The sequence below is a fragment of the Diadema antillarum genome, unplaced genomic scaffold, assembly GCF_040938485.1.
Source record: "Diadema antillarum isolate AM-2024a unplaced genomic scaffold, OU_Dant_1.0 seq00001108_RagTag, whole genome shotgun sequence".
NCBI classification, from domain to species: domain Eukaryota; kingdom Metazoa; phylum Echinodermata; class Echinoidea; order Diadematoida; family Diadematidae; genus Diadema; species Diadema antillarum.
Window position 1 is genome coordinate 114,629 of NW_027271924.1, and position 13,513 is coordinate 128,141.

Consider the following 13,513-nt stretch of genomic DNA (forward strand, 5'->3'; position numbering starts at 1 on the left):
ATAAAAAGACTTGGTATTTTGCAATGGTGCTAACGGTAGAACACAATGTGCAGGTACATTTGTTCTATAGCAACTTCCACAAACCTGCTGTCTAATTTGATTTCTCTGCCAGCTCCTGTGCCCTTATGCTGTAACATTCTTTGCTAACTCAAAGCTTGATTTGAGCTCCTAGTTGGACAATTCTTACTGGCATTGATTTTATTTCAGCTGTTTTCTCTGTATGGTTTCGTTGGCAAGTGTTGGCAAAAAGCCTGATTTTTTTTTTTTTTTTTTTTTTTTGGGGGGGGGGGAGGGTTTGTTCGTATTTTCTGATTTGCGTGGAAGGTGCAAAGTTTGGACTGCTGCCCTTCACCAAGAGATACGTCAGTAATACTTTCTGCCAGTCTTTGAGACAATGATGACGACACTCTTGTAGAGATGGTCAGCAGAGATCAATTAACAGGAGAGGAAGGGACTGGGCACTCACGGGGTCTCCCTCCATCTTGAATGCATCGATGGGGCCGTACGTGACTCAGTCCATGTGAGACAGGGATTCTGTCATTCTGGGACTGCAGGGTTGTTTTTGCCTCCTCCTCGAAGACTGAGGCAGCCGGTTGCTGCAAGGGGCGCCCCTTGTTTCACAACAACAACAACAACACACACTGGGGCTCACACACACACACACACACACACACACACACACACACGCTAATACTTCCCCAAGCCAAATTGTAGCCAGCTGCCATCGGAAACTGTAGATAACTTGTGGGCTGGCTTAGGGAGTGATATTGGACACGGAAAGGTGACTGATCTTTGTTGTATCACAAGCAATTTTTTTTTTCTCAGCAGCCCTCCTTCTGCTATGCATACATATGTGGGAATTTGAGCAGTGCGGTGGCCGTGTAATATTGCATCTTCTGTGGATCTGTGAAGTATGATCATCTCTAGTGTGTCGCCTTCAAATATCGACCTCCGAGGGGGTACCTCATGTTGGAGATACGGGCAGACTAGGTTCTGTGTGAGAACAGGGAACATTTTTGTGAATATTATTCCGGCCTTGGATCTTCGCAGCAGGAGACGCGACTGTCGCTGGAAAAAATTTCACAGTATTTGTTTGGGCTGGGCGGTCTGGCTTTTGCCATCTGTGACTCTCTTCCCTCTCTCTGAAATATGAGATGCTGCAGCATTATCTATGCCCTGTGCTTTCATGTCCTTTCCCTATCCATGGCATGTTCAAAGAAGACTGATTTGTATAAACTTAATGTTAGTCTGCAAGTTTCTTGTTGTTAGACCATTTGGCTTTTAATCTTTCTCGGTAGGAAAAAGATAGTGCCCGTCTATTCTCAACTCACAGTTGGAAAGGATTCTTTGTGTATATGTGCATCCCATCTCATATTTGCACCTGAATCGATGTGGCATTGCTGACCAGGAGAGCATCACTTGTGTGTCCTTCACTGTCTACTCCTGAGGAATCTCTTGAAGTGGTGAGAGTCGGCTCTTTAATGGATACGAGGCTTTTAAAGATAGACCTGGCTGCTGTGTCTTGGCCAGTCTCATGGCAGCGGCTTGCCTGCCTTCATTCCATCCATTCAAGTTTTGTAGCTTCGCCAGTCTCCCTAATGGGCTTTGCACCCTCACACGCCACCGTCCTCATCAGTCTGCCAGTGCAAAAGGTCAGGAGCGGAAAGAAGATGCTGTTGTGATGAGTGATGCCAAAGTTATCTACCACCTCCCTGATGCAGCTGCTACTGTGAGGTGTGCTAAAACGCCCGACTCCAATTTTGCGAGCTGGGAGTGGGCACGTGTGCTATCATGCATCTTCTTCACACAATTTTTTTTCTTTTGCATTCGTGCAACGTTACTTCGTTAAATGTGTCACATGCTAGTGCAGAGGGGATAGTTTTCGACATTTCTCCTTCAATCTATGAAAGCCAAAGGATTGTACAGCTTTGAAGGCGGAGAACCTCTTCCATCAAACGGCGAAAGTCTGAAAAGAGCTGCATATGATCGATGAAGACTGGGACTGCAATCTGTGAGTGTCATCGCTGCGACGTTACATCGTTTACTATAAACAGCCTCATTTTATCCAGTTCAAAGTTAGATGTCTTTAGTGAAGAGAGGAAAAAGAAAACAGAGAACCCAATCTCACATGTAAATCTCGGACTCACAAGATGATAAGTATTTGCACTGCTGAGGTAATAAATTTCACTCAAGGAATGATAATTGACAATTGTTGATTGTCTGAAGTGGATTATACACTGTGATCATTGAACTTTGGATTCTGTCCCTAGCCTCAAAGTCATTGAGGTGAAATATTCTGGAATTCTCTCACCTGTCATCTGCCTCGCTCTCCTTGATTAGAGGAGGCATGTCGCATTCACGGTGATACCTCGTCGATTTCAATTTTGTGCAATTTTGTTATCAAATTCTCTACCCCTCGGAGAAAAAAAAATTGGAGCTGGGATTTGTCCACTGGAGAAAGAGCACCCTGCGTTTTGAAATGGATACATAATAAGAGACTGGTGTGTTGGATTGTGGATGTGTGTTGCGCATAGATACACGACCGCTTGGGGACCACGTGTGAATTCAATTTAACCCGTTTTTGCATCAGTGGTCTCCTGGGATGCCAGCATTAATAGCATAGCAGTCCTACGGAACTGACTTGCCCTCCCTTCCCCTCTCTCCTTGTCGATCTCTCTCCCCCTGTGTCTGTACTTCTTCGCTTGCGGCATTTTGCAGGTGTAGCGTAAGTTGAGGTATATTTGGAAGTGATACAGCGAGGAAATAGTGGTATCTTCTTCTTCACAGCGGAGGTTAGCAGAGTTGTGTAGAAGGTGACAACATCACACAACTGCTTGACTAAACAGAGAGCTCCCACTGGTGCGTTTGTACATGCCATTGTGTTTCTGACCATGTTGACCCTGCGCGAGGTGTGAGATTTCGTGCTTGTGGGATCAACTGTCAGAAGGAACTGCCAGAATTTCTGGTTTCTGCACTCACTTTGTGAGAACATCGCTTTGGTCTGTCAGATTCACGAAAATTGTTGACTTATTGCAAGAGCGAGAACTGCAAAGTATGTTTTGGCCTTGTTGTTGGAATATCTTTGAGAGAGGAACAGCAAGACAACTATGTGATACCGACTTGTAAATTTTGCTAGTTTCCTCAACTATTCATGTCGTGACTTGAGCAGTAAACTAGAGAATTACTCTACTTGCTTGGCGATTTTTGTGACATTTCACACATCGTCGACCTGTCTGAATTTCAACTATGGCACAATACAGGGCTTCAGGAATCCCTCTTCCTCGTCAATATCTCTTCAACCCAAGATATCGTGAGTAAAGTCAGAGATGTACTTTTGTATGAGATAATCAAGGTGTTTAAAACATCTGTGAGAGACAAAAATTACTGGAAGTGAAGGGTAGTATCTTTAATTGTGAGGACATACAACTGACTATTCTATTTATAAATGTTCATGAGTTATAATGATGCTGCTATTTATTAATGTTCATAAGTTATAATGATGCAGCTGTATTATCTGAAGTGGTCTATGTGATAAATTTAGTTTTAAGTCTGCATACTTCTCTTTGTCTTGTCAAAGAGGTTTAAACAGAAAAAAACATTAACAAATTGTGCTTTAGTATTGCAGACTGTCAAAACTATATGACTTTGTATTCTAGTTGAAACATTATTGTGCCTGGCATTATAATGAGCCGATGGCGTTATGAAGGAGTAAAAAGGAGGAGAATGTTATTAGAAATAATGAAGGATGGCATGTTGGAACAGTTCTGACAGATTACTCCAGGTAATGCAAGTTTCCAAACAATGAAGTCCCGCCCCAGTATTTGCTCTGGGCTTGGTGCGGTTTGGTGTGTGCAGAAAGCAAATACAAATTGTAGATCTCATTCTCTCTTCCACAGAGCTACAAGTGCCTGTGGAATGGAAGGCCTAGTTGATAGATATCAAACATGTATGCCCCAGATATAATTGGGATTATGTATTCAAATGCCAATCCCAGGTTTCTTGATAGCGTATTCATGATAATGTAAACACAATGAATGAACTTCAAACATGTACTTGTCCTCTACTTATGGAAGAAGTCACCGAAGGTTCACCAAAGTTTAGAAGTATGTAGTGACAATGGTTTACGGATGAGAGGGTGTGTGCTGTTCCACAATTTTGTCCTCTGTAAAACATTTACCAGAGGAGAAATATTTAGTGATCAAGGATATGTTCACACATCTTACTTTCAGCAGCGTTTCTCTTGAGTGCGTGGGTTTGGTCTCTAAACTCTGTTGGTGAAGTTACAGATGTGAACTGGGCATTTCTGGGAATATAATATGCACGCACACCTGGATAGTGATACTGGGATTGTTGTCTGGGTAATGGTATCAAAAGGTGGAATAGGGCACTGAAAAGACTAAACATGGTACCCAGCAAAACTAGTCAGTGGTATGATAACAAACTTTTTTTTTTTTTGGTCGATATGGAATGCTACATGTGTATGCAAGTCATCTAGCGTTTGGTTTCAATGTTTTGACATTCTTGTCATACCTTTCTTGTCTTAAGGTGATTGGGCATGTGGTCAGATCATATGTAGTTTAGTTGGCTTTTAAAAAAAAAAGGGAATTTGTTGATATTTTGCGATTGTGCAACACATCCACTGTAAGCATTGGATGCTGTGCAGTTATGCTTTGTGTTGAAAAGCTGCAATTTGCAATATGGATTCCTTTCCAATAGTGCAAGGAATTTCAATATAAATCCAGATATTGTCAGTCTTATCTTCAGTTATACTGAGCTTTAATATGTTCAAGTATCATAATGAAGGTTTCACATTTTGTTGTAAAGAATGATGCATTCTTTTGCACATTTACATTCATAGCATTGCACTTTCCCATGTAAAACACATAGTAATAGACTTGAATTAGGGTTGCATTGCCAAAATATATGCCATTAAACCCAGAACAAATTACAATCAGATAAACTGAGATATCCCTTTATTTCATGAGATTTATTATCAGATTGATAATTTTCATGTGCAATGCTTTAGTGTTCACTAGAAAAAAACATGAATTTGGTAGATCTTCGCTTAGCAGATTTAATGCTAGAATGCAGATGATGTGGTGCTTTTTTTTTTTAATAAAACACAATTTGTGCAAGATCATATTCAGAGCTAATCTTCACTTAATAGGATAGATTATGAATCCTGGGAGGAAAGTGGTAAACACTTTGATTTCTGACGAAAAAAGTGCAGTCACAGCTGATGAGGCAATATCCAGCGACCTTGTGGGTTGTTATCGTGTAGGAGATGAATTGATGTGCTTACGTTGTAGCAGCAGCAAGGTGTGATGGTTGTATGAATGGGTGCTGTTCCCTCCAGCCTCATTTTTTCTGATTGGGAAAAAGCCGTTAGATGCCGAGCGCCAGTTCGTGTGGCTGAAGCGTGGGAATTCATCATGCCTATCACTGAGTCAGCCCTTCATGGAAGGACGGTAGGGTGCGAGAATTTAGATACCGGGAGTAAAAGTAATGATGAATAAAGTTTGATGGTCGAGCGAAGTTGACAAGGACGAATGTGAAGAAATTCCAAGATATGGTCTGGAATATTCAATTCAAGTTTATGTCCAGTCATCGTAAATACAAGAGACAGTTGGTACTGTGAAAACAATAAACCTGTAATGGAAATAAAAACACAAAAGTATAGCAATGTGCATTGATTTGATTAAGATGCAAAAAGGGACAACAACAACAACAAAGCAAAACAAAACATAAGTTTGGGGGAGGGGTCAATAGGGAAGAGCAATGAGCCTTGTAAATGCCTGCTCCTAATAATCATACATAATAAATTGAAGCCTCGGAAAGAAAAGAGCAAAGAGAGAGAAAAAAAGATTTTTAAAAATCGAATAAAAGGCACATGTAAATTACATATGAAATTTAGAATGACAAACCAACAACAGAATATGTAAAAACCTAAAAGAAACAAAACAAAGACAGTAAATGTGATCATCACATCACCAAAAGGTGTTACTTAACATTATGTAAATGATGACTTAAAACTGATTCCAATAGAAAAATGAATGAACAAAAAATTTCAACTTTTAGTGTTTATGAGGTTGTTTCTTGAAATTTCCTGCTTGCCCCTTCTCGTGGTGATAGTGATGATGACAGACCAAAAAAAATTGATGGTGGTATTAGGGATCACCGGGGGATGAGTTTAATGTACCCTCCTTGATGGATGTGGGACATGAGATAAAGATAATGAATATGCATGACTTACACCCCTGATAAATAACTCCTCTCCCCCCCCCCCCTTTTTTTTTTTTTTTTGAAAGGCAGAGCCTGTCTAATGCAGTTTAAAATGTGATGGTGTCATATTTCATCAGTGAGGCCAATACTATGCAATGTGTTGTGTGTATGGCTTGGAACAGTTGCCTACATCTTCTTTGTACCAATGTGCTGTTCTTTGGTGCCGATTTACATTATTGTTATTTCTATTTATTTTTTCTTTTTCGCCTCTGCCCCAAAGGAGCAGCAAACATGTTTTCAGGTTGTCTGTCTGTCTGTCAGTCTGTCCCACTCAGATCTTGTTTTACTTCAAGAACTTCCATGGCAGGATGTACAAATGATGGTTCAGCGTGTGCTTGAAGTTTGATAGCACCCCTATTGACCATCCAGCATTATTATGCATTGTTTAGTAACGGGCGCTATCACTCAAGTAATCTATAGTATACATACATACTTGTATATATGAATATTCATACATACATACATCTGCATTCATACATACATTTTGCATACATGCATACAGACTAACATACTAACTTTAAAACTTACAAACAACTTAAATCCAACAAACCACCAAACCAGCAAGCATGCATATATATGTACATAAAACATATTATGCTTTTCCAGTCTGCTGTGTGCTCACAGTGCATCTCATGAGTATCCCAGAAATGTGTGAATGAATGAGCGCAAGGTATTGTCTCTGATGTCAGAGACAAGGTGTGTCTGGAAAGGTAGACTACATTGTACCTCACTGGCTGGCAGGGAGTGATGTCATGCCTTGAGTCGGCAGAGAAGGTTGATGGCTGCTGTGTGGTAATGGAACACTGTGCCATAATTAGCCCCGCCTCATTATGGGATTAACAACGGTAGGAGCTAGGTCAGCAACAGGGGGAGAATGAACTTCAGGGATGAGTCTGGGCGGGTGGGGAGGGGGGGGGGGGTGATTGGGAGATGATATTCTGGAAGGGAGCTGACAGACAAGGAAGGCATTTGCAGTAGAAAGGACCTGGAAAGAAACAGAGGAGTCAGAAAGAAAGAGATAGAAAGAAATACAGAAATATATAGTAGAATGTAGATAAATAGATAGAGATAGATTGACAAAAGAAGAATAAAAATCCGGAGATGGTATTCCCAAAGGGAGCTGACAGACAAGGAAGGCATTTGCAGTAGAAAGGACCTGGAAAGAAACAGAGGAGTCAGAAAGAAAGAGATAGAAAGAAATACAGAAATATATAGTAGAATGTAGATAAATAGATAGAGATAGATTGACAAAAGAAGAATAAAAATCCGGAGATGATATTCCCAAAGGGAGCTGACAGACAAGGAAGGCATTTGCAGTAGAAAGGACCTGGAAAGAAACAGAGAGGAGTCAGAAAGAAAGAAAATAGAAAGAAATACAGAAATATATAGTAGAATGTAGATAAATAGATAGATATAGATTGATAAAAGAAGAATAAAAATCCGTTCATTATGCCTTGATGATTTTTGGTGCTGCGCTGCAAAATGGAAATATGATTTCTGAAGCTTTTTTTAAGCCCTAAGACTAGCCTAGTAATTATTACTTGTGTTCATGACATATAAAAGTGTTTCCTTAATATCACACAATACTTGAGGGAATGGGACTCTAAAGTAATGTAGTAATATATAATCCGACCTCTGTTATCTGGCCATGTCGGGATCGGCACCCATCTGGATATTAAAGCGATTTGGTTAGATATGGGAGAAACAATGTTTATGTACATCCACAATGTCATGTAGCTGCCAACCCAGTGGTAGCTATTAAAGTATGCTAGCCTGCTTAGAATTATAGTGCATTTCTGGAAAATGGAACATTTTTAATGTAAAATTCATAACGTGTTTCAGTCGGGAATATAGGTAAATGTTGTGAGTTTTGTAGGAGTTTTATTTAAGTTTGAAATCATTTTTAAAAAAAAATATTATTTTGGTCTTTATTGCATGAACACGTCCAGATAATAGAGAAGTCCAGATATTATTTGGCCAGATAATCAAGGTTGGACTGTATTCTGTTGCTCTTTACTCAGACTGCAAAGACTCTGAGCACTTTGTGTTGTACATAGTTTCACATGAACTTTAAATATAATGGCCATTTTCAGTACCAATCTGCCTGAATCAATGTCAAAAGAAAGAAAAAATAAGCTGCGCGATGTTTTGAATGGGCAAAGGGGGCTGGCATTCTGAATACATACGATCGTCTGAATTGATAACCCAGAAAGCAGCCATCAGCACCATGGAATGAATTTGTGCAATAATTTTGTATCGTTATACCATGGACTCACTGGCGGGACTCCATTTGGCTGCTGCACAGAATTGATTAACACTGCAGTTTATGAGGGGCCTTTTGAAAATCAGAGGTGTTTCAGTGAGTCCATTGGACTGCCAGCCTTAAATCAATTGCATATGTGTATTCAATTTCCATTCCGTGTATTCAAGATTCATTTTCTGCTAGGCATTCATTTCAATACTTGACATTCAGCATTGTGCAGCTGGATATCTCACCAATGAATCTATTGATTTCTCGTGCTTGTAGGCCTGCATAGACTTTTTTTCCCCCATTTTCATCAGCAAACATGATTTGCAGTCTATCACAAAGTCCTTCACAGTATGAGACCCTATGATTGACTGAATGTTTTAGTCTTGACACATTCCAGTACAATTTTAGTACACTCTTGCCACGATGGACTGATATGAATTTGTTTCTAAATGTCTAGAAAATGTGAAAGAGCCAGAAATACAACCAAGTGTTGCCATCTGCATCATACCAGGCTACTGCAGCTCACACGGTCATCTCCTATAACATTTAGATTTTTTTTTCCTTTTAGGTTATGACCTTGATTCTGATACGTATTATCACATTTCTTTTTCATTTACATTTACCTGCACATGTAACATTATTTGAGTTCATCTTGATTCATCTGTGGTGTTTTATTTGTACATGTCTAAACAGTGCTAATATGTTATTCAGTGAACACATGAATGTGTATGTGGTGTGGTACATATATGAAAACCTTGGTGTATGCTGGACAAAGAGAACAGGTACTCAAAAACTCAGGTTGTCGCTTTCACTAACCGATTCTCCGCCCCTCCTGTCCCATTCTCTCTCTCTCTCCACCAGCTCCCGCACCCAAGGCTCCGCCTGCCGACGAACCAGACAGCAGTAAACCCGTAAGTAGTCAATCATTCACACGGCAGAATGGTAGAAGCGTTACCACTTGATGGTGATGCATTAGAATAGACTACACTGAAAGCATGTGCATATCATATATGGGGAAAAAACAAACAACCACAACCTCATGACATACACTTTACGTGATCATCCTAGAGCGTCACTGCATCTATGCACATCTATTGAAATGTGCATGGGGGGGGGGGGGGTGGGGATAGGGTGTGGAATTCACAATTTGATATGGAAGATGTGAATTTTGTAAATGATGAATTTTTTGATTTTGTAGAGGCTATATTGATGTTCATCATAACTGCCGACTGTATGTGGTTTACCTTGGTTCTTTTTGTGTGACTGTGGCAGCGTGTGTTTAATTTCGAAAGCATCTCTCATTGCTAATGGCTACTGTATGTGATGGAGTGTAGTTGCATTTAATATGTTTTGGTTGTTAAAATGAAGCATGCCCTTTTTCATTTCAACTCTTCGAGTCTGGTACACCTCCCTGTTGAGTTCCATCTTGGTATGACTAAACCACCTCTCCCACCCCACCCCCCTCTTTTCGCATCCACCCCCCACTTCTCACCTCTGGAAAAAAAAAATGAAGATACAGACCTACATTTGCATAACATTGCAGAAATTAAGGAGTTGGTGTCTGAAGCAAAATCGGTTTTAAAATATTTTCAGAACATGTACATATTTGAATATTGATTAATGGGTCTACCCTACAGCATTTAAAGTGTGGACATATTGTGATTGATCCGCTGTAAATTTCTTCGTAATTGTGTGGTCATCGAACCCAAAGAGACATTCATTCATAAATCAGCATTTATGAGCAATTTATTTCAACTAAATGCCATCCAAACACAAAATTTTATATCCTTTATAATAGTAGCTAACATCTGGATGGCAACAATAGATGCATCAAGCACTGTGACAAGTCTAATGTATTGGTGGATGAAACCCTTGCAAGATTTACAAATATTGTAATTATCTTAACTAACTCCTGTATCTCTGGAAATATTGCTTTCCGACAGGTCTTTTGCTCTACAGATATACATCACAAAGCAAAATTCATCCCATTTTGCAGTTAAAGGCATATGAATAATTAGAGGAGTGATTGCCGGGCATTCTAAGATGTCGATTATGTAATGCGCTCCTGAATTATATTCATAAAAGTTTCATGCAATCACATGTAATGTGTATACACCAGAGATGTGAGAATTGTAGTAAGTTTAAAATGGAGCCACGCTCCTGATTGGTCTTCTTTTACAATCCCCAACAGGAGATTTATAAAAACTTGAATAGATTGGCTAAGTTCATTCTCATCCTATATAAGCCATATGCTAAATTTGTCATGTTCTGCCACAATATTTTTAAAAGGACAGATCCACTTCCCCCCCCCAAAAAAAAGAAAAGAAAAAAAAAGAAAGACATCCCTAATCTATTCAAAGGCATATGAACATGAGAACTAATACCCTTCTCATCACCTCCTTTGATCCCTGTTAAGTTTGCACCATCTTATCCCCTGTTATGCATGTTTGTAGTGTTAGTTATATACTTACACACATGTTGTTTTGTCTACCTAATTATCCTCATCAAACACACACTTACTTGCACAAGTGCAGTACTAGTATTTTATGTTTTTTATGCATAGAGTATTGTGAATGTTGAAGAAACATTGTCCTTTTTGTTTTGTGTCATTGTGTTACTTTGCATTTCAAACACATGTTTACAAGAATCACATACCCTCTATATCACAGATATGTACAGTGTATATGCATGTATTCTAACAATATCAGTTTAGTTTATTTGTGTTGTTTTTAGTGATTTTTGTTCTGTAAAAATAGAGGAAAGCTCATCCTTGGAATTTACATAATTTTCAAAGTTCCACATATTACATATATGCACCGCAAATCAACTTTTTTTTTGTCAAAATGCAGAAAAGAAAAATTCCTACAAAAAATGACAAAAATGCTGCATCCATGTAATTCATGGGAACTATGAGCCTTTTTTTAAGATGCCTGATTTTTTTTTTACTTTTTATTTTCCTTTTTTTATGTTACAATTTGTTGAGTTACAAGTCACAGAGTTTATGATTTCTTCCTTTGCTTGTTGCCCCTATTTTTGTTTGTATGTTTGTTTGTTTGTGTTTGCATGCTTTTGCTAATCCTACACTTCCACTATTGCCTGGTAACAGTCTGAAAAAAAGCAGAGTCCGCGAAGAGTCAGTACGTCTGCATGGAACATAAAAGCCAAAAATGCCGTTGCCAAGGCAACCGCAATGAGAGGGTTAGCCGAGGTGAGAGATTGCACTTTTTCTTTCCCCCTACTCATAAAATTAATGTGTGCTGTGCATGCGTGTGTTGTATAACAAGAGTTCACCACCTCTTAACAGTGAGTGTGTGTCAAAGTAATTTCCCAGGGTGTGCATACCCAGCTAATTTATGACTTTTTAAAGGCATTTAGTCTCATAGAGCAGGGATGACCATATAAATTGTATCAGTGCAGTTATCCATTTAGTGAAAAAAAAGTAATAAAAAAATCAGTTACCATACAATTACCAATACTCATCAAAACCATGCTGTCATGAATTAATCCATAGAACAATCAATTACCTCATAACCATCCACTTTGCTGCACATTACCGAGTGAGTAGTTACTTTTCACTTTGCTGTTCTTTCATCACCTTTATTAACTCACGTTATATTTATGAGTGTTCGTATATTACTAATTGTCATACTTACCCTTCAAAAAAAAAAAAAGTTTTTTTTTTTTTTTTTTTTTTTTTTATTGTTCACTTGGGTGTAACATCCCCACCCTAATATGTTCCCCATCTGCCTTGTCAAATTTTGGTATGCTTTTTATTTTTCTTCCTTCTTGTTTTTCTGCACACTATAAACTCCCTGTCCTTGTTTATAAAATGTATAATCTGCAATCTTCTGCTAACATGGGTTAAAGGGCAGGTGAATATCTTCTTTGATCTTTATGTTATGAGAGATTCTGGCTCTCATTGGTCCCTTTAATACGTTGATCAATCTATCAAATTTCAGGCGGGACAGAAGGCATCCTCCAAACGCACGGCATCATCAGCAACGCAGAGGAAATCCATCAGCAGACCCTCGACAGGTAGCTGGGCTCGCTTTGTTGTTTTTGCTATGATTTTTATTAATTGTCTCCATCTGTACAAATGAATTTGTAAGATCGCAATTTGCCGATCTACAATGTACCTGTTAAAGGGATCGTAATGTTTTGGTTGAGACCTAATTTTGGGTTTCTAACATTTTATGGTGAAATAATGAGAAACCTCTTATGAAATATGAAAGAGCATGTGATTCTATGTGGAATTCAACGTTTATTTGATGAAAATTGGTTTTGAAATGGCTGAGATATCCAAAAAAGAGCGATTCTAATAAAGTATGGGACCCACACTTTGGCAGGTAGCTTTGTTTTACCTTGTTTTTGGATGTTTCAGTCATTCCAAACCCGATTTTCATCAGATAAACTTTGAATTCATTTTAAAATGGTGTGCTCTGTACTATATCATAAGTGTTTTCTTGGTATCTCGCAAAAAGTTAAAAGCCCAATTCTCATCTCTACCAATACTGTACCATCCCTTTAATAAACATGTCGGGAATAGCAACCAGTGGTTACTTCCATTTAACATGCCTTGTCCTCCTTGGACTACTTAAAACAGTGTCGGAATTTCAGAGCCTGGGCATTTGTTCCAAATTCATCGTGTCACTCTCAGCAACCATGGATAGCCTGGTGGTACTGTAGTATGGCTGCCTGGAAAGCAGTAGATGACAGGTTCGATTCCCACTGGTTCCTTTTTCTGACATATTCGTTCAGATGTAGATCAGCAGTTGCGATCTTACAAATTCGTTTGTACAGAGGGAGACAATTGATGAAAACTCATAGCACATCTTCACTCTTCTGCTTTGATATTATCTTGCTTTCATTTGTTGTTTTTACTCTTCACTGTGGTTACTCATTGTAGATGGTGGCAAAAGGCATTTGGTAATGATGATGACAATTATAACAGTCATATTTTTACCAGTTCTTTACCACTAC

General features: G+C 38.9%; 1 protein-coding gene across 1 annotated transcript in view; it reads left to right on the forward strand.

Annotated features, from left to right (window-relative positions):
• The first annotated feature begins 1,723 nt into the window (after positions 1-1,723).
• LOC139743818 (CLIP-associating protein 2-like) overlaps positions 1,724-13,513 on the forward strand; it is a 90,688-nt gene continuing 78,898 nt past the window's right edge. Inside the window, exons 1-4 of the mRNA XM_071654275.1 lie at positions 1,724-3,310; positions 9,395-9,444; positions 11,640-11,741; positions 12,493-12,568. Coding sequence (XP_071510376.1) covers positions 3,247-3,310; positions 9,395-9,444; positions 11,640-11,741; positions 12,493-12,568 — 292 coding nt within the window. The 5' untranslated portion in view covers positions 1,724-3,246. The remainder of the gene's footprint in view (positions 3,311-9,394; positions 9,445-11,639; positions 11,742-12,492; positions 12,569-13,513) is intronic.